At 39.2% G+C, this 26,731-nt stretch overlaps 1 protein-coding gene across 1 annotated transcript; it reads left to right on the forward strand.

The window, feature by feature from the left end:
• On the forward strand, positions 1–26,138 carry IL26 (interleukin 26). The gene is made up of 5 exons (XM_004429382.2): positions 1–171; positions 257–313; positions 488–622; positions 25,900–25,965; positions 26,052–26,138. The coding sequence occupies exons 1-5, from the start codon at positions 1–3 to the stop codon at positions 26,136–26,138; spliced, it is 516 nt and encodes a 171-aa protein (XP_004429439.1).
• The last annotated feature ends 593 nt before the right edge of the window (positions 26,139–26,731 follow it).

Here is a 26,731-nt window from a genome sequence, read left to right on the forward strand (position 1 = left end):
ATGCGGGTGAACTGCACTTTGAGGTCTGGGTTGCTCTTTGTCACTCTGTCTCTTGCCATTGCCAAGGATAAGCAAGCTTCCTTCTCCAAAAGCTGTTACCCAAGAGGAACACTGTCCCAAGCTGTTGACACACTCTATGTCAAGGCGGCATGGTTCAAAGGAACAATTCCAGTAAGTATTAGGCTCTGCTTAGAATGATGACCTAAAGGACATTTGCAATTCTGGATAAAGCTTATTTCTCTTTGTTTTATTGTAGGAAGACCGCATAAAAAATATACGATTATTAAAAAAGAATACAAAAAAGCTATTTATGGTAAGCCAGAGGGTCTTTTTCTTTTTCACATTTCTACTTGTTTGAAGCTTTCTTCCTTGTGTTTTAATTTTTCCAGATGGTCATTAAGTAATAACCAGGGGTATGTTTCTGTGGCATTTTACAAAAGCTATTCATGGTTTACCTTATGCAACTTCTTTTATCTTATATTTATAGAAAAACTGCAGATTCCAAGAACAGCTTCTGTCCTTCTTCATGGAAGATGTTTTTGGTCAACTCCAACTACAAGTTTGCAAGGAAATGCACTTTGTGGAAGACTTCCATAGCCTCAGGCAGAAATGGAGCCGCTGTGTAAGTATGCACAGCACATACGGTGAGTTTGATCCTAGAAACCTATCTAGAAAACTGCTGTAGGAAGCCGTCTCCACACTGAAGGGTGAGTAACAGGGGCTTCTCATTGTTGGCTTGTGATCCAGAGGGAGAGTGCATCACCAGGGAAGCAGCATCACTTATAATGACACTGTTTATTATTTCTTAAGGAATAACACACAAAACATACTGAAGAAAGGTAAAATAACATGGAATGCTCCTCAACAAATAGTTATTTTTTATCATGCCCTCTTTATATGATTCCCAAGTAATTAATTCACTCATTTAGTAAATATTTCTTAAGCACCAACTATGTGCCAAGCACTAGTCTAGGCTGGTATTATTTTCTATCTCTCGCCTGCCTTCCTTCCTTCCTTCCTTCCTTCCTTCCTTCCTTCCTTCCTTCCTTCCTTCCTTCCCTCCTTCCCTCCCTCCCTCCCTCCCTCCTTCCTTCCTCCCTCCCTCCCTCCCTCCTCCTCTCCCTCCCTCCTTCCTTCCTTTCTTGCTTTTTCTCTCATATTGAGAGATTTTAGATTGCCTTTTTCTTATTTATTTATCTAATTTTTTATAGTTATACCTTTTTTAAGGCATAGTCTCAGTTAAAACTTAAAAAAGGGGGGTATATAAATCTTTGGTACCTAAATTATTTGATGCTGCAGTATGGTCACAGTCACCATAAGCAATGGGGAATTAATCAAGAAGGTAAAAGCGACCACATTTCTATAAAAACATTCATAGTAATAAAGACAAGTGCAGAAAAACCCCCAAAACAAACATAAAAAACAAACATAACCCACAGTCAGCCAATCCAGGGTCTGTGCAATAGTAGGTGCACTTCCTCTGTGGGGAGACCTCGTCTGGGTGGCAAGCATGCTTTGTCCCGCCTCCAGCGGGTGCGCCTCTCACCGGTGCCCAGGCGGGCAGTGCTGATGACTGCCGTCCTGGGGGCGCCAGCTGGAAGTGAGCTCCCCACCTTCCAGTGTCGTGCTCATTGAGGCTTCAGGGCTGGATGGCTGGAGGTGGATTTTTGTTTTTTAAGAGTTAGGACGTCTTTCTTTTTTCTGTGGTCTGTGGAGTGCTCAATAACTCAAATTCCAGTCCATAGTACAGAGGCTTTTTATGAGGGTGAGTCGGTCAGTTAGGTAATAAATGTCAACAAACTTACACAGTCTTTTTCTTTGGTTAGTTTGTGTTAAAGTTGTGTCCTTGATTGGGACTTGGTTTGCACGGTTTTTGAGAAACACTCCTATTCCATTAAAGCAACAACAACGATAAAAACGACAAACTGGTACTTTGCAGAACACAGAGAGAATGCTCCGGGCCCATTCCCTCACCTGGAATAATGGAAAGATCGTCACTTCCCTGGCTTATTCTATCCTTGATCTATGAGGTCATCTTATTAAAATAGACAGTGAACAGTACTAAGGTCTCTTAAATTAGAGTTGAGTTGTTATATAACTTTATATTTCACTTTGCCCCCAGCTGGTTAGGTCATTACTACCCAGTGAGTTTCCCCACTGAAGAGTTGAAGGGGAGGCGAACAACCCATGAAGGACTTGATGTTGGGGGAGAGAGTGGGACACTGGCATCCTCCAGGGACAGCAACCTTCTCTCTGTCAGTATCTGGAGACAGGATCCTCGTCAGCCTTTTTTTTTTTTTTTTTTTTAAATTACTTTCTGTTTCTCTTTCTGCTAGAGACCTTGGTTCCTCTCTGTGGGTGCTGTCCAGGCATTAGCCATCAGGTTTAATTTAATGTTATTCTAGATGAAGCTTGTTAATGATGGTGAGGCACCGGAGGACATCCTTGCCCGACACCGTACAGAGTATCCAGACACCTGGAACCCCCAAAGCCACGTCTGTTTTTACCATTGATTCAGTTTCCTTGGTTCAAACAGCCAGAAAACGCATAATGACAGCTGTAACCAGATCCAAGCAATGTTCTAGATGAAAGTTCTAGAAAGCATAGAACTGTCTAGGGACTCTGGTTTTCCTCGATTTGTTTTCGGAGAAGTCTTTTCCTAACGGGACCTCAGTATGTTAGGAGTGATGCTTCTTTCTGGGCCACATGGCAGATGGGAGCCAGGTGACACATGTTGCTGGTCGTGGCGGCTTTCCACGGTGGCTGGCTCCCCCTTCCGACCAAATACGAGCACAGCACCCGATCACCCTCCCCCAGGCTTTCCTTCTCACCGTCTCCCTCCTGAGGCTGACCACGGTTCGCTTCGGTCCCTGTGTCTCACATGCTGTGGGGTGTACCAGCCGCCTCTGGGAAAAGAAAGTCAGAGGACCAGCCTGAGCTCTGGGGAGCCTTCGCAGACAATGCTTTAGGGAAATACGTGCTTGCCTTGCGTTTAATCTTCTGGCCAAGCATAACTTTATATTTTTGGTAACAGAAATTGGTGTCTTAAATTTACTGAGCATCTGCTATAGGTGGAATTCTAAATTAGTGGTTGGGGCAGGGTTTAGCAGAGAGAAGTTATAAAATATGAAGTAGGCAACATTAACTTCAACGCGATAATTTCTTAATAAAAATGGGCACTAAATCTAGTCAATAAATAAACAGCCTGTATTTAGAAAATAATTACACTTGCTGTATTTCCCTTGCTATTGGGGCTGTTACGGAGAAAATGAGGAAAACACAGACCTTGCCCTCTAAGAGTTTTACTGTGTGTGTGTGTGTGTGTGTGTTTGTGTGTATGTGTGTGTTGGTAGGAGGATTCTAGGGGGAAAGAAGGGGAGGGCAAGGTTACTTCACAAACAATTATAACAAGAGGAGGAAGAGAGAAGTGCTATAGCAACAGTTCCAGCAACGCTCTGGGGATTCAGAGCAGGCATGGAGCAGGAAAGGTTTCGAGGAGGGAGGGCTTTGAGAGGGGCCCGGGATCTGTGGGTTCTACTTCCACAGAACCTCGACATATTTCAAAACTAGCCCAAGGCTTCTTTCAGGATCTGGAAACAAGGGGAAATGGCCCAACCCCTGTTTCCAGGACCCAGAACTCTAGACTACTGCTCAGGGTAGTGTGATGATATAGGCTACACAGGATTTCGAGGGGTTGATTAAAAAATGAACACTGCATTTGTGATGTTGTTTCCAGAGTTAAATGCTGTCTGAGTTCAAAGCAGTTGACTTACATGCAGAATTTTGGCATTTAGTCCGTTTGCTAAGGTGTGCACTTACTTGAGATTTGAAATTATGCCAACAGTAAAGCCTTAGTGAGTGCTCTTCTGAAAATGACATTTTTCCTCAAAACTTGGAAAAACAAAAAAAGCAAAATATGTGATATAGATTGCTCTATAAAATTTAGAGAATCCAACAATTATTTATTTTGTATTTTAATACATTGAAGATAGTAGTAAGGATTACTATAGCTCTTTATAAATTGTTACCTTGTAATGGTATTTTTAAATGTTATGGTTCCATGTGAATGTTTTATTTCTGTTGACACTTTGTTAAGTGTTGTCCAGAATTGTTAAAAAAAGATTACCCTGCTAAAGATGCCAAGATATTTTAATTTATGATAATACAGTTTTTCATATCATAATCTGCCCTATTTTACCAAATAGGATTTGACTCTGGGTGAATTCATTGATTAGATATTGAACTAGGTGGAATTTTTCACTTATCAAGAGCAAAGTACTAAATTCCTCCTGTAAAATTGACAGTGCACTTCCTTGGTATTATTAGGACCATTTGGGTTGGGGAATTATTTCAGTCTCAGTGATGGAATACTGAAGTATTGTATGACCAAATCTCATTAGCTTGGGAGTATAACCTGAGTTATATCTGAGTTATCCTTGGTGGACTTTGTTTTGTGTCATCAGAGAAAGAACTTAAAAACTACGTCTATCCAACCAGGAATTAGACAGTGGATCACATGCCGTCAGCTGGAGACGATCAATCTCTCTCTCCATTTTGCAGTTCACGTGGAACCTTAAGATTACTGGCTGTAGATAATGGCGCAGCTGTTTTGACGTTAATATCACCAACCAACTGTTGAACATTTCTAGGCTTTTGATTTCTTAGTTCTGAATTCAGATACAAAATTAAGATGTCCATGGCAAATTAATAGTCCTGTTTTTACCCTTTACTTATTCTTTTCCAGGTAACTTTGTGCCACTTATTACTGTGCGACGAAGGCAAGGAAATAAATAATTATCCACATTTTGAGAGTTTATGGGTTTACACTTGATGGGTAGCCATTACGTGGCTGGGACCAAGGGTTTTTCTTCCCCTCTTTCATTCTTTACTTCTTGCTTCCTCCCTCCCCCTACGTTTCCTTTCCCCAAATGTATATTCAGAATATTCCATGTACCTGTTCTAAGTCAACTTGCTAAATAGTCAATTCTCCAAATTACCAACTTTTTGAATCTATTGTTTCTTTTATTTATTTGGTTTTAATTGACTGGCTTTTATTTTATCTTCATATGAAAGAATTCCTTTGTTTTAAGGAATATTCTAATTTGTCTCAGTTCTGCATTCCTACCTTTGGAATTGGAGACTGAGTAGCAGAGAGAAGGGAGACCAGGGGAATAGAAAAGAATCATAAGAAATGAATATGTTTTTGAACATGCAGATTTCTTATGAATCTATTTAACATTAATATATTCTTATGCATGGGAAGAATGCATGTGTAAGAATTCTCCAAAGTCAAGACACATTCAAGTATATGTACCAGTTTCAGTGTTAGAGAAACACTAAGTGTTGTAACAAATCCTTCCACAAATTTTAGCAGCTTCCCATTTTAGAACTTTATTTCTTACTCATGTAAAATTTCAGTAGGGATTTTTCTGGACGAGATCACTTTCTTCCTCATTATGACTCAGGGATCCAGGCCCCTTCCACGTGGCAGCGCTGCCATTCTGTAGGCCTTTTGCATTCAGCAGGTGAAGGGGAAGAGAGCAGGAAGAAGACATATCAGCTTCTTATAAGCCTTGCTCTCAACAGGACACCTGTCATTCTCCTCATATTCCATTGGCAAGAACTAGTCACATGGCCACAGGAACTGCAAGGAATCCTGGGAAATGTAGTCTAGCTGATGGCTAGGAAGAAAAGGAAATAGATTTTGGCCAAAAGCTAGCAGTCTCTGTCATAATTACTCAAGAACTTTTCATTAGTATATTATTTGTGGCCAGGGCCATGCTCACCTTCTAGGATACTTTTGTGCAAACTAGGAAAAGGATATAGCCTTGTGTGAGCATGGTACAGTGAAGGGAACACTCCCTTACACTGGGCACTCATGTGCCACGATCTGCACAATGGTACAGGGTGGTTCTGTTCATTTGTGCAGTCAGTGAATGATTTCTTCTTATGAATGTATTCTTCTCATGAATAAGAAGGGGACTGAGGCAGAGGAAAATTGAACTTTCCTTAAAATGGTGTTATAAAGACAAATGAAAACCCAATCAACTGAAACTACATGGTTAAAAGAAACAAGTAAATTTTGTAAATTGACTTTCTACAAATTTGCTTATAGCGGCCTGGGCTGCTTCTCTGTGTTCCAGGCCCTGTGCTGGAGTTGGGTCAGAAAGGCCAGTGTGGTTTGGTTCCCGCTCTCCAGGGCCTATGCTCTTATTGGGAGAGCTGTAAACAAAGAAGTTCAAAGGATCATGAGCAGCGACACATGGGAAGGCTGTTTTCTGTCTGACGAAGTCACTGTGGAAGCACAAAGGAGGAAGTTGTTAGTTCTGTCTGCTCTGGGACTTGGGGTGTATTTGGGGAAAGATTCGAAAGAGTGTTATTGAAGGAGGTCATGATTGAGTTTAACTTCCGGGGAATAAGGGGCAGGAATGGCCAGGGAGAAGCTTGAATAAAGGCTTGGTGGTGTGAAACACCATCCTATATTCAGGAAGCTGCATGTAATTGTGAATGTAAAGTGGCTTGGGGAATGTGAGGAGCAGGCTGGTTGTTTGGATTTTAGCCAGAAGATGCTGATAGGGGCCAGGTTATGAAAGGCCTGGTAAAGCTGGCTAAGGAGTGTGGATTGTATCCTGAAGAAAATGGGAAGCCATGGAGAGGCACGGCATGACGAAATATTCTATGCTTTAGAGAGACCTCTTTGGTGAGTGCAGAGGGGTGTAGGTGGGGATGAGACTCGAGGCAATAAGGGGAGGAATCACGTGCCCGAACTAAAGTGGTGGCACACTGGTGTCGTTGGGAAGGGTGAGGAGAGTCTGAGGAAGATAGCAGAGCCTGGGATGACCCCAAGCTTTCTACTGGGGGCGCTGGCTGGTGGTGGTGTCATTCACTGAGAGTGCAGAAGGAGAAAGCCTGGAGGAAGGTTAGTAAGTTGCTTTAGACCTGCTAAAAGTTTGAGGAGTCTGTGCATAAGTGTAATCATGAGTAGGATGTGTGCTCTTCATATATATTTCATGTATGCTTAATATTTATGATGCATTTATTAACAGATTTATTGAGATATAATCAACAATTAACTGAACATATTTAAAGTCTATAATTTGGTAGTTTTGACATATGTATACACTTGTGAAACCACCACCACAATTAAGACAGTGAACATACCCATCACCCCCAAAAGTTTCTTTGTGCCCCTTGGTAACTTCCTGCCTCTCTGTCCCTGTCCCTCCATCCCTAGGGAACCACTGATCTGCTTTCTGTCACTATAGATTTGTTTGCATTTTCTAGCATTTAATGTAAATGGTATTACATGTGTTATATTCTTTTACGTCTGGCTTCTTCCAGACAGAGTAATTATCTTGAGATTCATTCATGTTGTTGAGTGCATCAATAATTCATTCCTTTTTGTTTGCCAAGTAGTATTCCATTGTAATGGTATACCAAAATTTATTTATTTATTCACCTATTGATGGATATTATTTTTTTCCAGTTTTTGGGTATCACAAATAAAGCTGCTATGAATATTCGTATATAAGTCTTTGTTAGGACAGGTATTTTCATCTCTTGGATAAACACCTAGGAGTGGAATGGCTGGATCACAGTTTAGGTGTATGTTTAATTTTGTCGGAAATGGTCAAACTGTTTTCCAATATGGTTGTGTCATTTTATATTTCCACCATTAGTGCTGCCCAATATCCTTGCTATCACTTGGTGTGGTCAATGTTTAAAAATGCTAGCCCAAGTAGTGGGAGAGTAGTGGTATCATATTGTGTTTTCAGTTTGCATTTCTCCAATCATTAATGGGGGTGAGCGTCTCTTGATTTGCCTATTTATCATCTATATATCTTCTTCGGTGAAATGTCCAAATATTTTGCCCATTTTTAAAAATTGAGTTGATTGTTTTCTTACCGAGTTTTAAGTAAGTGTGTTTTAAAATATATTCTGGATACAAGTCCTTTATCAGATAAATGATTTGCAAATATTTTCTCCCAGTCTATGGCATATTTTCATTATCTTAGTAGTGTCTTTGAAGAGAAGACATTTTAAATTTTGATGATGTCCAATTTATCATTTTTTTGGTTCAATGGATCATGCTTTTTGTGCCACATTTAAGAAATTTTTACTTAACAGAAGGTCTCAAAGAATTTTTACTATATTTTCATCTAGAAGCTTTCTAGTTTTAGGTTTCACATTTAGGTCAATGCCTTTTTGCATCTGTTGAGATAATCATATGATTTTTACTTTTTAGACAATTGATACAAATTACATTGATGGGTTTTCAAAGTTAAGCCAGCTTAGCATTTCTGAGATACACTCTATTTAGTAATAATGCATTATCCCTATCATACATTGTTAGGTTCAACTTGTTAAAATTTTGCTAAAAATTTTTGGATCTTCATTTATGAGGGATGTTAGTCTGTAGTTTTCTTTACTTGTAATGTATTTGTCTCATTTTGGTATTAGCATAATGCTGGTCTCATCAAGATGGAAAGTACTCTCTCTTCAATTTTCTGGAAGAATTTGTGTAAAATCTGTCTTTTTTTCCCTTAAATGTTTGGTATAATTTACCAGCGAAGCATTTTTGCTTCATAGGAGTGCATATATATTTTTGAATTAGTGTTTTCAATTTCTTTGGATAAATACCCAGAATTGGAATTGCTGGATAGCAGTTCTATTTTAAATTTTTTGAGGAACCTCCGTATTGTTTTCCATAGTGGCTGCACCAATATACATTCCCACCAATAGTAGATGAAAGTTCCCTTTTCTCTACATTCTTGTGAACACTTGTTGTTTCTTCTTTTTGATAATAGTCATTCTGACCAGTGTGAGGTCATATATCATTGTGGTTTTGATTTGCATTTCCCTGATGATTAGTGATGTTGAGCATCTTTTCATGTACCTGTTGGCCGTCTGTATGTCTTCTTTGGAAAAATGTCTATTCAGATCCTTTTTCCATTTTTTAGTTGGATTGTTTGATTTTTTGTTATTGAGTTGTATGAGTCCTTTATATATTTTGGATATTAACCCTTTATCAGATATATTATTTGCAAATATTTTCTCCCATTCAGTATGTTGTCTTTTCATTTTGTTGATGGTTTGCTTTACTGTGCAGAAACTTTTTAGTTTGATGTAGTTCCACTTGTTTATTTTGGCTTTTGTTGCCTTTGCTTTTGGTGTCAAAACATCCATTTATTGATTTTCTCTCTGGATGATCTATCCATTGATGTAAGTGGGGTATTAACATCCCTTACTATTATTGTATTGCTGTCAATTTCTCCCCTTAGGTCTATTAATATTTGCTTTATATATTTAGGTGCTTCTATGTTGGGTGCATAAATATCTACAAATGTTATATCTTCTTGTTGGATTGACCTCTTTATCATTATGTAATGCCCTTCTTTGTCTCTTATTACAGTCTTTCTTTTAAAGTCTATTTTGTCTGATATAAGTATAGCTACCCCAGCTTTCTTTTGGTTTCCAATCTCTTGTGGGCAGCATGTATATAGGTCTTCTTTTTTTTCTATTCAGCCATCATATGTCTTTTGATTGGAGCATTTAGTCCATTTACATTTAAAGTAATTATTGGTAGGTGTATACTTATTGCCATTTTGTTAATTATTTTCAGGCTGTTTTGTAGTTTATCTGTTCCTTTCTTTTTCTGTTGCTCTCTTCCTTTGTGGTTTGATGACTTTCTTCAGTGTTATGCTTAGATTCCTTTCTCATTATCTTTCGTATGTCTACTATAGGTTTTTGCTTTGTGTTGCCATGAGGCTCACATATAACAGCCTATATATACAACAGTCTATTTTGAGTTGATAGCAAGTTAAGCTTGAACACATTCTAAAACTCTATGTTTTTACTTCCCCCTCCCATGTTTTTTTTTCTTTTTCCATTTTTTTTTACTGATGTTTTAATAGTTTATAACATTGTGAAATTTTGGGTTGTACATTTTCATTTGTCCATCACCATATATATCTCTCCCTTCACCCTTTGTGCCCACCCCTTACCCCATTGCCCCTGCTAACCACAATACAGTTTTATCTGTCCATGTGTTGGTTTATATTCCACATATGAGTGAGATCATACAGTGTTTGTCTTTCTCTTTCTGGCTTATTTCATTTAACATAATACCCTCCAGGCCCATCCGTGTTGTTGCAAATGGGACAATTTTGTCTTTTTTTATGGCCGAGTAGTATTCCATTGTATATATACACCACATCTTCTTGATCCAATCATCAGTCAAGGGACACTTATGTTGCTTCCACTTCTTGGCTATAGTGAATAATGCTGCAACGAACATAGGGGCGCATAACCCTCTTCGGATTGTTGATTTCAGGTTCGTTGGATAGATTCCCAGCAGTGGGATAGCTGGATCATAGGGTATTTCTATTATTAATTCTTTGAAGAATCTCTGTACCGTTCTCCATAGAGGCTGCACCAGTTTGCATTCCCACCAGCTGTGTATGAGGGTTTCTGTTTCTCCACATCCTCTCCAACATTTGTTGTTTTTTGTCTTGGTGATTACAGCCATTCTAACGGGGGTGAGGTGATATCTTAGTGTTATTTTGATTTGCATTTCCCTGATGATTAGTGATGTTGAACATCTTTTCATGTGCCTATTGGCCATCTGTATATCTTATTTAGAGAAGTGTCTGTTCATTTCCTTTGCCCATTTTTTGATCGGGTTTTTGTTTTTTTGTTGTTCAGTTGTGTGAGTTCTTTATATATTATGGAGATTAACCCTTTGTCAGATATATGTTTTGCAAATATTTTATCCCAGCTGATGGGTTGTCTGTTCATCTTGATTTTGGTTTCATTTGTCTTGTAGAAGCTCTTTAATCTGATAAAGGCCCACTTGCTTAATTTTCTTTAGTTTCCCTAGTCTGGGTAGGCATGTCATCTGAAAAGATTCCTTTATGACCAATGTCAAATAGTGTGTTGCCTATATTTTCTTCTATGAGTTTTATAGTTTCAGGTCTCACCTTCAGGTCTTTGATCCATTTTGAGTTAATTTTGGTGAATGGCGATAGCAGATGGTCCACTTTCATTCTTTCGCATGTGGCTGTCCGATTTTCCCAACACCATTTATTGAAGAGACTTTCCTTTCTCCATTGCATGTTCTTAGCTCCTTTGTCGAAAATTAGCTGTCCATATATGTGTGGTTTTATTTCTGGGCTTTCAATTCTGTTCCATTGATCTGTGTGTCTGTTTTTGTACCAGTACCATGCTGTTTTGATTACTATTGCTTTGTAGTATGTTTTGAAGTCAGGGATTGTGATGCCTCCAGCTTTGTTCTTTTTTCTTAGGATTGCTTTAGCTATTCGGGGTCTTTTGTTGCCCCATATGAATTTTAGTATTCTTTTTTCTATTTCCGTGAAGAATGTCATTGGGTTTCTGATTGGGATTGCATTGAATCTGTAGATTGCTTTAGGTAATATAGACATTTTAACTATGTTTATTCTTCCAATCCATGTGCATGGGATGTCTTTCCATTTCTTTGTGTCATCATCAATTTCTTTCAACAACGTCCTATAGTTTTCATTGTATAGGTCTTTCACCTCCTTGGTAAGATTTATTCCTAGATATTTTATTCTTTTTGATGCAATTGTACATGGTATTATCTTTTTGAGCTCTCTTTCTGTTAGTTCGTTATTAGCATACAGAAATGCAACTGATTTTTGTAGATTGATTTTGCACCCTGCGACTTTGCTGTAGTTGTTGATTATTTCTGATAGTTTCCCAATGGACTCTTTAGGGTTTTTTATATATAAAATCATGTCATCTGCAAATAGTGAGAGTTTCACTTCTTCATTGCCTATTTGGATTCCTTTTATTCCTTTTTCTTGCCTAATTGCTCTGGCCAAAATTTCCAGTACTATGTTGAATAGGAGTGGTGAGAGTGGGCAGCCCTGCCTTGTTCCTGTTCTCAGAGGAATGGCTTTCAGTCTTTCCCCATTGAGTATGATGTTGGCTGTGGGTTTGTCATAAATAGCCTTTATTATGTTGAGATACTTTCTTCTATACCCATTTTGTTGAGAGTTTTTATATTAAATGGATGTTGTATCTTGTCAAATGCCATCTCTGTGTCTATTGAGATGACCATGTGGTTTTTATTCTTTGTTTTTTGATGTGGTGTATCACGTTGATTGATTTGCAGGTGTTGAACCATCCCTGTGTCCCTAGTATAAATTCCACTTGATCATGATGTATGATCTTTTTGATGTATTGCTGTATTCGGTTTGCCAATATTTTGTTGAGGATTTTTGCATCTATGTTCATCAGCACTATTGGCCTGTAATTTTCCTTCTTTGTATTGTCTTTGTCTGGCTTTGGTATCAGGGTGATGTTGGCCTCGTAGAATGAGTTAGGAAGTGTTCCATCTTCCTCTATTTTATGGAATAGTTTGAGAGGGATGGGTATTAAATCTTCTTTGAATGTTTGGTAAAATTCACTGGAGAAGCCATCTGGTCCTGGACTTTTATTTTTTGGGAGGTTTTTGATGACTATTTCAATCTCTTTACTTGTGATTTGTCTATTCAGATTCTCCATTTCTTCTTGGTTCAGTTTTGGGAGGTTGTATCAGTCTAAGAATTTATCCATTTCTTCTAGATTGTCCAATTTGTTGGCATATAGTTTCTCATAGTATTCTCTTATAATCCTTTATATTTCCGTGGTATCCGTTGTAATTTCTCCTCTTTCATTTCTAATTTTATTTACTTGAGGTTTTTCTCTTTTTTTGTTTTGTGAGGAGATCAGCCCTGTGCTAACATCTGCCAATCCTCCTCCTTTTTTGCTGAGGAAGACTGGCCCTGGGCTAACATCTGTGCCCGTCTTCCTCCACTTTACATGGGACACTGCCACAGCATGGCCTGCCAAGCAGTGCGTCGGTGCGCGCCCGGGCTCCGAACCAGCGAATCCCGGGCCACTGCAGCAGAGCGCATGCACCCAACCGCTTGTGCCACCGGGCCGGCCCCTCTCTGTTTTTCTTAGTAAGTCTGGCTAAGGGTTTGTCAATTTTGTTTATCTTCTCAAAGAACAAGCTCTTTTTTCATTAATCCTTTCTACTGTTTTTTTGGTCTCAATTTCATTTATTTCTGCTCTGATTTTTATTATTTCTTTCCTTCTGCTGACTTTGGGCTTTGTTTGTTCTTCTTTTTCTAGTTCTGTTAGGTGTAATTTAAGGTTGCTTATTTGGGCTTTTTCTTGTTTGCTAAGGTGGGCTTGTATCGCTATGAGTTTCCCTCTCAGGACTGATTTTGCTGCATCCCATATGATTTGGTATGGCATATTTTCATTTTCATTTGTTTCCAGATTTTTTTTTTTTTTTGTGAGGAAGATCAGCCCTGAGCTAACATCCATGCTAATCCTTCCCTTTTTGCTGAGGAAGACCGGCTTTGAGCTAACACCTATTGCCAATCCTCCTCCTTTTTGTCCCCCAAAGCCCCAGTAGATAGTTGTATGTCGTAGTTGCACATCCTTCTACTTGCTGTATGTGGGACGCGGCCTCAGCGTGGCCGGAGAAGCGGTGCATTGGTGCGCGCCCGGGATCCGAACCCGGGCCACCAGCAGTGGAGCGCACGCACTTAACCACTAAGCCACGGGGCCAGTCCCAGATATTTTTTGATTTCTCCTTTAATTTCATCAATGATCCATTGGTTGTTCAGTAGCATGTTGTTTAATCTCCACATCTTTGTCAGTTTCCCAGTTTTTTTTTCGTGGTTGTTTTCCAGTTTCATAGCATTATGATCTAAAAAGATGCTTGTTATGATTTCAATCTTCTTAAATTTATTGGGGCTTGCTTTGTTTCCCAACATATAGTCTATCCTTGAGAATGTTCCATGCATGCTTGAGAAGAATGTGTAGTCAGCTGTTTTTGGATTGAGTGCTTTGTATATGTCTGCTAGGTCCATCTTGTCCAGTTTTTCATTTAAGTCCACTGTTTCTTTATTGACTTTTTGTCTGGATGATCTATCCATTGATGTAAGTGGGGTATTAAGATCCCCTACTATTATTGTGTTGTTGTTAATGTCTCCTTTTAGGTTTGTTAATCGTTGCTTTATGTACATTGGTGCTCCTATGTTGGATGCATATATATTTATAATTGATATGTCTTCTTGGTGGAGCGTCCCTTTTATCATTATATATTTCCCTTCTTTGTCTCTCTTAACCTGTTTTATCTTGAAGTCTACTTTGTCTGATATGAGTATGGCAACACCTGCTTTGTTTTGTTTGCCATTAGCTTGGAGTATTGTCTTCCATCCTTTCACTCTGAGCCTGTGCTTATCTTTAGAGCTGAGATATGTTTCCTGGAGGCAGCATATTGTTGGGTCTTGCTTTTTAATCCATCCTGCCACTCTGTATCTTTTGATTGGAGAGTTCAATCCATTTACATTTAGGGTAATTATTGATATATGAGGGCTTAATGTTGCTGTTTTGTCATTTATTTTCTGGTTCTTTTGCATTTCCTTTGTTTCTTGTCCCATGTGTTTCAGACTGCCAGTTCAGTTTCCTTGTTCTGTTTTATGACTCTTCTAGTTTTCTCTTTGTTTATCATATGTGATTTTGGTTTGATTATTTGTTTAGTGGTTACCTTGAGGTTTGTGTAAAAAATTTTGTGTATGAGATAGTCCATTATCTGATGGCCTCTTATTTCCTTATGCTAAGTCAATTCAATCTTTTTCCTCTTCCCCTTCTAAGTTGTTCTTGTTATAACTTATTCTATCTTGTGTTTTGGGTGTGTGTTTACAGTGATGAGGTTAAATTTATTTTGGGTGAATTCCTTCCTTTGATCTTTGATTTTGGTATTTAAGTGGTTGCTAACCTATTCCGGTAAAGACCTACTATTTTTCTGAGTTTATCTACCTATTTTTCTCCTTGCTCCAAGCTTTGTATTCCCTTTCTCTTCTTTTTTTTCAAGCCTGAGGGTCTTCTTGAGTATTTCTTGTAGTGGGGGTCTTGTGGCCATGAACTCCCTTAGCTTTTGTTTATCTGGGAAAGTTACTAGTTCTCCATCATATTTGAAGGATATTTTTGCTGGATAGAGTATTCTTGGCTGAAAGTTTTTGTCTTTCAGTATTTTGAATGTATCATTCCAGTCTCTCCTAGCCTGTAAAGTCTCTGTTGAGAAATCCACTGAGAGCCTGATGGGAGTTCCTTTGTACGTTATTTTTTGTTTTTGACTAGCTGCCCTTAATGTTGTTTCTTTGTCATTGACTTTAGCCAGCCTTACCACCATATGTCGTGGGGTGGGCCTTTGCCTGTTGACGTATTTAGACGACCTATTGGCTTCACTTACTGGTATTTCCTGCTCCTTCCCCAGATTTGGGAAGTTCTCAGCTATTATTTCCTTGAATAGGCTCTCTGTTCCTCTTTCCCTCTCTTCTCCCACAGGAATACCTATAATTCTTATGTTACATTTCCCAATAGAGTCAGATATTTCTCAGAGACTTTCTTCATTTCTTTTTAGTCTTAGTTCTCTCTCCTCTTCCTTCTGAAGCATATCTGTATTCCTATCCTCTAAAATGCTAATTCTTTCCTCCATTTTGTCAGCTCTGTTCTTTAAAGATTCCAGATTCTCCTTTATCTCCTCCATTGTGCTCTTCATCTTCATCACCACGGATTGGTTTTTCTTTATGATTTCAATCTCTTTTGTGAAGAAACTCCTAATCTCATTGAATTGTTTGTCTGTGTTGTCTCGTATTTCATTGACTTTTTTTATGATAGCTATTTTGAAATCTCTGTCATTTAGGTTATGGATTTCTGTGTCTTCAGGGTTGGTTTCTGGGTGCTTGCCATTTTCCTTCTGGTCTGGTGATTTCATGTACCTTTGCATTGTGGTTCCTGTATTGGCTTTGTTTTTCCTCATCCTAGAAATATCTGGTTGCAATTTCCACCCGCCACCACCATGTGGGGGTAAAGGGCTGTGTAATCTGAGCCCCCTGTGCTCTGCCCTGGGTGTTCACTGTGATCTGCCGTCCACTTGGTCTGGTCTGGTTGGCTGAGCTGCAGGGTCTGGCATGCAGGGGTGGGGGCTCTCTCTTTTGCCCTCTGGGTCCCTGGAGTGGGGGGCTTCTCGCTCGCTCCTCGTTATCTGCTCTCCTGGGGTGCTCAGATGTTGATGGTACCCCTGTAGCAGTTCTGAGTCCTCTCTGTGGGAGTTTCCCACTGGCTGAGACAGCCCGAAGAGCTATGGTTTCCCTGCAGAGGGCCGCCCCTCCCCCCTCTCTGGGAGCCGTGCAAATCGCTGATATGATGGGGAGGGAGAGGAGTTCTCCTTACCTCTCCCCACTTCCTCCTGGGGCCCCGCACATTCCACTCTCAGATGTGTGGCAGTGTGGATCTTTCCAATCTTGCTTTTCGCTGTCTAGGATTCCATTGTTGGTCTGTGACTGTTCCTTTTGTTGTATCTTATTGGGGAAGAGTTTACAGGAAAGCTCACTCTGCCATGACACTGATGTCCCCCTTTCCCATGTTTTTTGTGTTTGATGTCACATTTTACACCTTTTGTTTTGCCTTTTCCTTAACTAATTATTGTGGTTATAGTTATTTTTACTACTTTTGTCTTTTAATCTACATACTAGTTTTGTAAGTGATTAATCCAGTACCTTTACTATATGTTTACCTTTAGCAGTGAGATTTGTACTTCCATATGTATTCCTGTTACTAATTAGTGCCCTTTCTTTTCAGCTTAAAGAAGTCCCTTTAACATTCTTGTAAGTCCAGTTTAGTGGCGATGAACTCCTTTAGTTTTTGCTTGCCTGGAAAACTCTTGATGTCTCCTTTAAATGATAACCTTGCCAGGTAGAATATTCTTGGTTGGAAGTTTTTTTCTTTCAGCATTTTAAATATATCATGCCACTTTCTTCTCGCTTGCAAAGTTTCTACTGAAAAATCTACTGATAGTCTTATGGGGGGTTCCCTTGTATGTAAAAGTTGGTTTTCTCTTATTGCTTTTAAGATTCTCTCTTTATCTTTAACTTTGACATTTTAATTATAATGTATCTTGGTGTGGATCTCTTTGAGTTCATCTTATTCGGAACTCTCTGCATCTGGATGTCTGTTTCCTTCCCCAGGTTAGGGAAGTTTTCAGCCATTATTTCTTCAAATAAGATTCCTGTCCTGTTCTCTCTTCTCCTTTTGGGACCCCTATAATGTAAATGTTGTTCTGCTCGATGTTGTCGCATAGGTCTCTTAAGCTATCTTCATTTTGTAAAATTATTTTTTCTTTCTGTTGCTCTCATTAGGTGAGTTCCACTGCCCTGTCTTCCAGATCACTAATCCTTTCTTCTGCTTCATCTAGTCTGCTGTTGAGCCCCTCTAGTGTATTTTTCAGTTCAGTTATTGTATCATCTTCTCCTCTGTGACTTCTGTTTGGTACTGTCTTATACTTTCTCTTTGTTGAAGTTCTCACTGTGTTCATCCATCCTTCTCAGTTCAGTGAGCATCTTTATGACAATTACTTTGAACTCTTTATCAAGTAAATTACTTACCTCTGTTTCATTAAGGTTTTTTCCTGGATTTTTATCTTGTTCTTTCGTTTGGAACATATTCCTTTGTTTCCTCTTTTTGCTTGACTCTCTGTGTTGTTTCTATGTGTTGAGTGAAACAGCTCTCTCTCTCAGTCTTGAAGGAATGACCTCGTGTAGGAGATGGACCTCATTGTTCAACCTTGCCCTAGCTCTTGAACAATTGTGACTATCTGAGCAGCCTGATTTATTTTTTATATGTCCTGGTTGTTGAGGTTGTATTCAGACCTGTCAGTGTTCCAAAGGGAGGACTCTCAGTCAACACCTAGTTTCAGGCTGATTGGAAGCCAGATTCTAAGGCAGCAGCTTTTTAAAATATGCAAACATGTTTAGTTCTGTGGGACTACAGTCTTAAACCCTGCTGGCCTCCAGACAAGGTGTGTCATTGGTGACAGTTGCAAAAATTGGGGCTCCAGACGGGTGTATAAGTTCCTTTTGGGGAGGTACCAGCGAGCTGTAGTGAGGTCAAGGGAGAGGGCAAAGATGGCATCTCCTGACCTGCATTCCCTGAGAGCACCTCTGAGGCCTATAGATTTGTGGTAAGTCTGAAGCCTGCCCCTCAGGCTGAAGCTCCAGGTCAAGTAATCAGGCCTTTTTCACAGGAAAACTGGGGTGTGTTTTGGTCTTCTGTCTGTGCCACGCCCTGGGGATGACAACCTGCCAAGAACTGTCTCCCTGATGGTTTCATTTTCAAGGGGCCCACAAACACAGGCCTCCCTGGGCACCACAGCCAGGTGCCCAAGGTGTCCTCTGTGTGGACTGTGCAAGCCCACTGGCTTTAGCAGAGCAGTGAGCATGCCTGGTAATTTTTGATTGAAAGTCAGACAATATAAATTTTACCTTATTGGGTCCTAGATACTTTCCGTATTTCTGTAAATATTCTTGAACTTTGTTCTGGGACAAAGTTAAATTACTTGAAAATAGTTTGATTCTTTCAGATCTTGTTTTTAAGTTTTGTCAGTTAGGACTGAAGCATTGCTTAGTGCTAATTTTGCTCCTCTATTGAATCAACACATTTCTGTGAACTTTACCCAAGTCCCTGTGATTTGTCTTTCCCTTCCTCTTTTTTTCCTCCTCCTCCTTCTTCTTGCAATTTATTTGTTAAAAAAATTGGGTCATTTGTCTTATGGAATTCTTATAGTCTGTATTTTCTGATTGCATTTTCATAGGTTCACTTAATATATTCTTTTCTTTATTTCCCATACATTGGTAATTACATATAGAGACTTGATCAGATTCAGGCTTGATGTTTTGGCTAGATCACTTCACAGGTAATGTTACACTTTCATTAAGAGGCACATAATATATGACCTCTGTTTTTATGATGTTAGCAGTCATTGATAATTATTGTCCAGATCTATCAATTCATAAGGCATTGAAAAATGATGCTTTTAAAGTTCCATTATACCTTCTTTATTTATAAGCAGGGATAATTCTATAAACAGAAACTACCCCTTACTATTTGGCTGTCCTGAAGAACTTACCACACAAGGAATGTGGTACTTAATTCTTTTTTCCATATTTACCAGTTTTCAATATAAGGAGCTGATTTTCTAATATTCTTCCAAGGTGATCAATGAGTTGTTATTTTCTCTTCATTTCATTATCAACTCATGGACTTAAATTATTTTTATTTTTGAGAAGGCTTCTTGACTTCTATAAGCCATCTGCCTTTTGGGTTTCTTTGCTGGTCTGCTAAGACTGGCATCTTCTTGAGCCCCTCTTCAGATACAGCACCATGGTAATCATCACGATAGACCCCAAGATCTGGAATCCTCGTGCCGCTGTATTTGAATGTCATTCATCGTTTCCAGTAACGTGCTATGCATTTTGTAGCACCTAATAAAATATTATATTTTAAAATTAGTCTGATTTGGGTATAATTGTTCAAAGAAAACAAGTTATGGGTCATGTAAACATCTTTATTTTTATAATCTTTGCTAGCCACAGTATTTGGCTAAATGGTATTTGCAAAGTTGACTTATGTGTATGTAAGAAGACATTTGAAAGATTCTTATGGAACTCAAATACTTTCAGACTTGAAAGGGAACCTACAGTTGCTGAATTGAATTCATAAAATAATTTGCCTAATTGTTAGTGATCAAAGTTGAAACTGAAAAAAAAAATTCCATTAGTTTTCAAGATTTCATCATCTACTTTAATTAACATTTTGAGAGCCTAAATAGTAATTGGTAATTAGAGAGATAAATTTCTTTATATTGATTGTATGTAATTAATTTTGAAGTCTGATAAGTCTCAGCAAATAGGATATTTGTGTCTCCATTTCTTATAGTGTGCTTGGTAAGTAATTTGTATCATTAATTGCAACTATCTTAGCTACTTGTGAAGCATTGCCAATTATTTGTCCTTGTAATTTCAAATTTTTTTAATTGCAATTGGTTAACTGATAAAACTAGAAGTAGGAAATGTGACCAACCCTGTTTTATTCTTTCATTAACTGCAAAGTCCAAAACCTGTCTTCAACAATACCAATAATCTCATCTTGTGGTTGTTGGAAGAATTAAATGAGATAACATATCGTTATGCCCAGCATGCACTAGTTCTGCAAAATTGTTAGTGTCTTTCCTTATTGCTTTCCATACACAGAACACTCATTTTCTTCCAATTACATTTTGTCAATAATTTTCAAAGGAGTGGTTCCCTTAACAGTCAAATACCTTTAAGTGTCTAATGTTAGTGTTAGCTTGCATAATGTATATAGTTTATAGTAGTACTCTGATTTAAAGGTAAAGAGATAATTTATTCTTGGTAAATGTGTTTTCTAATTTCATTTTACAATCTCTTTGCTGACAAATCCATTCCTTGGTTCATGATATATAATTTCTGTGTCAAAGTTATGGGGCATAGCTCTATCACTTCATGTGCCAAATTGCATGGACTCATTCTTTTTTTTTTATTGAGATATCATTGACATACAACATTATATTATTTTCAGGTGTATAACATAATGATTCCATATTTATCTCAATTGCGAAATGATCACTACAATAAGCCTAGTTAACCTCTCTGTGCATGAACTTATTCGGATGAATGATAATTATGCTGAAAATTAAAAAAAATCTGCAATAATGTTATGCTACCCTAGCATCTTTTTGTATTTAAGGTATTTAGAAACTCTTTCTAGTTTTTTTCTACGGTTGGAACATGGAGAAATGTTTTACGAGGGTCTAAGCTTATTGTAGGTAAGTGAGATTATATACACTTATCTATATCAGGTGCTACTGTTAGTTGTAGAGAATAGAAAAATAAGACAATGTTTTGTAAACTCTTCTGATATATGTTTACTCAGGTATTGGTTATCCGTCTTTTTTTAAAATTAAGTGTCTGATCATGAATTTGGTGTTGAAGAGAGATGCCAGCTAATAGTTCAGTCACTCATTCCTCCTTTTCATGCAACCTCCTTGGTTGCAAATCTAGTCATGCTTTCTTCCAATAATGCTAATTTTAAAATTTTCTTTCAAAGTTTCCTCTAAACCTTTCTGGTCTCAGCGGTTTCGGGTTGATGTCTTGGTGCCCACACTTTCACCAAACTGACATTTAAATTTTTTAAAAATCTATTTTCAAAATAGGCTACACTGTTATACTTTTCTCAATGGTTATTTTAAATGTACCTCAGATAATATTTGTAAGAGTTCACATGAAAAACTGCAAGAAGTTAATAAGATTTTCTTAAAACTCTACACCTGCTGTCACACAATAAAATTAAACTAATTTAATCTTTAATCCATTATCCATCTATTTTGGGGGAAAGAAAGCTTCAGGAAACCAAGGCCTTGGCCAGAGTAGGAACTGCCTTAGCCATTAAGGTCAACTAAAAAAAAAAAAGCCAAATAAAACAAAAAGACATGGTTACAATCCAGTCTGAAATTGTATGCTGAGGTAAATAAAATATATAAGATCTTAGGTTTTACGCTCCTCCAATGGTTGTGAGAATACTGCATATGTTCATAACAGGACGTAATAGAACTCTTTTTGTAGAAAGGATCTGGGGTCATTCTTTTGTGAGGGTACAGTATGAGCAGTTGACTCTCCGAGGGATGGTGCTCTGCGAAGCTGCCCACTCGCTGACCCTCGTATTTCATTTCCTCCCAGTTATCAGTGGAGATGTATTTTCCACTTTCACTTAGCTGTCAAACACAAGGCAAGTTTGTGTGATTTTTCAAACATGTGAGGATATTGGGGATACAAATTAAGGATTGCATTATTTGCTCATCCCATTGTTTTAAACAAAGCTTTAACATTCACGAATGCCTAGGACATGCTTGAGACTATTATTAAACGAATGGGCTTCCTGGACCCTGAAGCCATAGCTGGTGCTTGCGTTTCATTCACTGATTCATTCCTTCAACAAAAACTTATTGAGAGTCTAGTCTTTGCTGAACACTATTCCACGTGCTGGGGATTCAACAAAGATTGACAGGTAATATCTCTGTCCTTACAGAACTCCTTGAAAATGCTTTCAGCTGGTTTCAGCCAGTCTCAGACCGAGACAGGCACTGTGAAGCAGCAAACGGGGCTGTGCTGCAGAGGGGCTGGAGGCTGGGGCCACACCGCAGATAACGGAGTCTGGCGGTTTCCGCTGGCACCCGAAGGGTGTTCAAACCGTCTCTGCTCTCTCCAGCCTTGGAGCATCGTGCTTCCTCTGTCTGCTCATCCCTCCTGCCTGCTCCTTCTGCTGCATCCTACTAGCTCTTTAAGATGCAACTCACTTGTTTCACTTGTTTTCTCCTTCTGGAGACCTCTGGGATCCCACAGTCGATTGCTCCTGCTCTGCCTCCCAGAGCAGATTTTTTTTTTTAATAAATCACAGTATTGATCACATAGTACTGTAAGTTTGCAGCACTATCTGTCTCAGTAGATTGTGAGCCATCACTTGTGCCCAAGGCAATTTTCATCATGTCGGGCACTTTTATAAATTGAATAAATCCATGCTGGGTGGGCAGAGACACTATGTATGCCTAGCGCATAGTAAGCATGCAGTAGAAATGTATTGACTTGAAGATGAGCGATTAGGCCGTGGCCTTGGGTTTGTTATTCCGTGACTATCTCACACTTCTCTCTGAGCTGATCCCTAGTGATTCCAGCTGACTGAGAAACTGCCTCCAGTCTAGATTGTAGCTGCTTTGGTTGAATTTTTCAGATCATCAGCCATTCCTACAAGGAAACCGCTGACACCTTGTTGAGCATTCTGTTTTCAGCACATGCAACTCTGTACAGAAATATAAGGTCAAGGAAATCATTTTTTATAAATTCCTCCTTCCAAGCAAAGCAGTCTGAATTATGGCAGTAAAATCTGGCTGTCCTACCGGGGCTGTAGACATATTTACAACAGTGGGAAAATGAGAACCTTCTGGGTCACATCTTTACTAGGGTCATTTATGGTAAATGGAGCTCAAGGTACCAGAAAGTGTCCCATAGGCCAGCAGAGCTCTGGTGACAACAGTGGCACTATTAAATGTTTCTGGTTTTTTGCCAAAGCTTGTTTTTCTCCTTTTCTACTCTCCTGTTCCTCTTAGGGCAGCGTGTGCCTTTGATGGAGTGAAGTCAGAGGCTTGTTTGGTACTTCCCGTAATGCAGGTCGAAGTTCTCTGGGCAGAGGGCAGCGTCCACAGGAATGCCTCAATGATCTTTAACTTCTGGAACATCCAGGATTTGGTTGGCTTCTTTGGTCTCCCACTCTCAGTGTTAAATCTTTAAATCCTAACACATGAGTTTTTGATATCGTCCATGTGACTGTCTTCCTCTGCGCTTTGTAACTGATCCCTGAGAACTTTGATATAGTGCCTTGGAATTAGGTAAGTATTGATTCTCCTTATGAAGTCCCTTTTCTTCCAACGGCACTTTGGGCCAACTAACTTTATATTAGATATTTCAAGCTAGAAGGACTTAGCATCTAATCAAACTCTCCATTTATAAAATAGTGGGCAGACTTCTCTAAATTCTTTCCATAGTTACTATCTTGGCTGGAACTAGAACTAGTATTTCTAGAATTTCCTTTTGTAGTTCCAATCTGAAAAAAAAAAAATGAACAAAGAAAACACCACACACACACACACACACACACACACACACACACGATTTCTTCTTTTGTTTATTACCACGTTGTCCATTTTCAGGTCGAATCTTCTGTCTCTCTCTCTTTGCCAATCAGCTTAGTCTTTTAAAGCCATCTCCAACATTTCCCCTTGTGTAATACAGTGCAGAAATCTTTGAGTTAATCTTTGGAACTGGATTTTGAAGGTTTTCAACAAAAGATTGCCTTAGTTGGAATATCTTTTCCAAGTTATGCTGGTTTTTTACAGTATAATAGCATGGCTTAAAATACAGACTCTGAGGTCAGAATACTTGGGTTCAGATCTCAGCTCTTCCCTTACCAACTGTGTGAACACAGACCGGAAATGGACTTCTGTGCTTCTGTTTCCTAATCTGTAAAACGGGGATACCCACAGTGCCTATCTCATAGGGTCGTTGTGGGGCTGAATGAGTTAATATGATTAAAGCCTTCAGATCAGTGCCTGACACGTAATACTGACATAATACGTGTTGACTACCATTATTTTTACCTAACTATCTTCTAGTGTTTCTGTCTTCACTTGAAGGGGACTTGGGATAACGAGGAGAGTCCTGGGACAGCTCAGTTTCACCCTCTGATGCTGACTTGGTACTTTCCTGATTTTCCCACAGCGACCTTACTCACTAGCTCTGTTTGGCTCATCAGTCTGTCCGTAGTGCCTGGCAGACGGCCCGACACAGCGTAGGCGCTTCATGAGCGTTGTTTACTGAACGAATGAGTTCTTCCTGACCGTATTTGCTGATGTCGCTACCACTGCCCCGATCTGTCACGTGTTATTTTGGCCTCAAGGATGGTCGGGGTTGAAATGTCCTCTTCTTGATTCAGGGCTCTTATCACAGAGAGGGCCAACCCTGTGCTGTGAACCCCGCAGACTGCACCCTAACCGGAAAATTCTGTGTCTGCAGCTCCTGTGTGCCCCATCAGGAAAGCCCTTTTCCTTCCTGTGCAGGTCTCACCTGGAGGTGGAGCCCCACCTGGGCAGAGTCAGGACACCATCACCACCTCTGAGCCCCTGCAGCAGCCTTTAGGACACTGTCCAATCCATCAGTTATCTTCTCTTGATGGGAGAGGAGCCGGAACGCTGCCCCTCCTCTGCGTCTCCTCTCTGGGTTCCGGCCTGAAGGGACCTGTTGGCTGACTTTGGCACATTTCATTTGTTTTAATAGGTGCTGTCATTTGGCTGCTTCCACTTCATTAAGTCTCATCTTTATTGATGCTCCCGACACTATCTTGTCACTAGGACAGGACCCCCTGGGACACTGTGGGCGAGTGACTTAACCACTGGGCCTTGGTTTCCTTTTTCTGTGAATTGAGAAGAATTGGCCTGTACAATCTCCTTGGTCTATGCCTGCGCTAAGGTTTTATGGGTAAAAACTAAATAGATAAATGAGACATTTTCACCTTTTTCTTCCCTTCCCTTTTGTCTGATTAACCCCATGGAAATTTGAGGGAGAAGAGAGGATGGTGTTAATTTCCTCCTACTTGACTCCTAAGAAATTCTTGTGCTCAGAGAGGTTTGAAAATTCACCTCCTCAAAGGAACCTGGCAGTTCCCCCCGGCCAGGCTACAAGCTGTCTTCTCAAGACATCAGCCTGCTCCTTCTCCTAATTTAGAAACTAATATTAATATCCTGGTGCTTTCTCCTGGTAAGCGACACCTGAATATTATACCATGCAGTATATGTAACAGCCAGGGCGATTTTTCAAAAAGCAAATGTTTTCTTGTCATTCCCACATCTCCCATGCTTCCCACATCTCTCTTGCCCAATTGCTCCAGCCACGCTTTCTTTCTTTCAGTTTCTGGAAAGCATTAAGTCTTTCCCGCCTCAGGGCCTTTGCATGCCTTTCCTTCTGCCTGACTTATTCTTTCCTGTGCATCTTCCCCAAACTCCCCTTCCCTTTCTTCACTTCCTCACATAGCTGACTCTTTCTCATTTTTCAGATCTTAATTTAAATGTCATTCTCCAAAAGAGCCCTCCCTGGGCACCCAATGTAAAGTAGGTCATTCCTGTAAATCCCCATCAAAGAGTCTTGTGCATTACAAACACAGCTCTAATTGTTATTTGTAACTTTTTATATTCTGTTTGTTTTCTTATTTATCATCTGCTTCCCCCATGAAGCTGTACGTTCCACGAGGACAGGGATCATGTGTTATTTCTTTGCCCGTGCACAGCTGTGCCCACACACTGTACCTGCTCAGTAGAGGCTTGTTGAATGGACAAAAGAGTGGGTATTATTAGTGCCCCTTCAATGATATTGTCTGTATTTCCCATCGATTCCTTAGATTTCCTGTGCCTCCTCAGCTAGAGAGATGAAACCCATTACCAGGATGAAAAGGACATTTCATAGTGTAAGTATTTCAAATCCTTGTTTTTGAATACTTTGTTTTTTAAAATATGAAAGATTTCCACTTATATATCTCTACTTTATCTACAGATTGGAAACAAAGGGATCTACAAAGCCATCAGTGAACTGGACATTCTTCTTTCCTGGATTAAACAATTCCTGGAAAGCGTTAAGTAATGCAAGAAGCCAGGTGCATTGATTTGATGGTTATTTTGAAATATGATGAGAATCACCAGAAATAAATGTATAATAGTGCATTTCTTTTTAAAAATTATGTACATAGTACTGACAGCAGGTTAGATGATTCAGAATAGACTAGAGGAATTTAACATAATGAAGTTTTGGAGATAAGTAAATTGTCACTAATATGTACATTTTCTGCATTTTCGAAGAATGCTTTCATGCTGAACGTGTTTTGTTATCCCGAGTACATTATATAAATTTAATTTAAAGGTGTATAACCAGAATTAACTCATGTGACATTTGTGGAGGGAAAATGACAGATTTCCGGGATATAATATTCTAGGATAATGTTATTGAGACTTAAATAGATGCTCTGTATGTGATTACTATCTACTTAAGGGTTTGATGAGTAATAATTTTGCCCAGTGTGAACTTAGCTCCTAGTAGATTTTGATGTTAATTAAATAAACTGTGTTTCTTTCTCCTGGATGTCCTTTCCATGACAGCATGCTGGGATTTCATTGGGTACCTTGGGTAACAACAGATCAGATCACATAGGACACACACGGAGACTAACCCCTTGGAAT

This window comes from Ceratotherium simum, chromosome 17, assembly GCF_057802395.1.
Source record: "Ceratotherium simum simum isolate JZ-2026a chromosome 17, ASM5780239v1, whole genome shotgun sequence".
Taxonomy (NCBI): domain Eukaryota; kingdom Metazoa; phylum Chordata; class Mammalia; order Perissodactyla; family Rhinocerotidae; genus Ceratotherium; species Ceratotherium simum.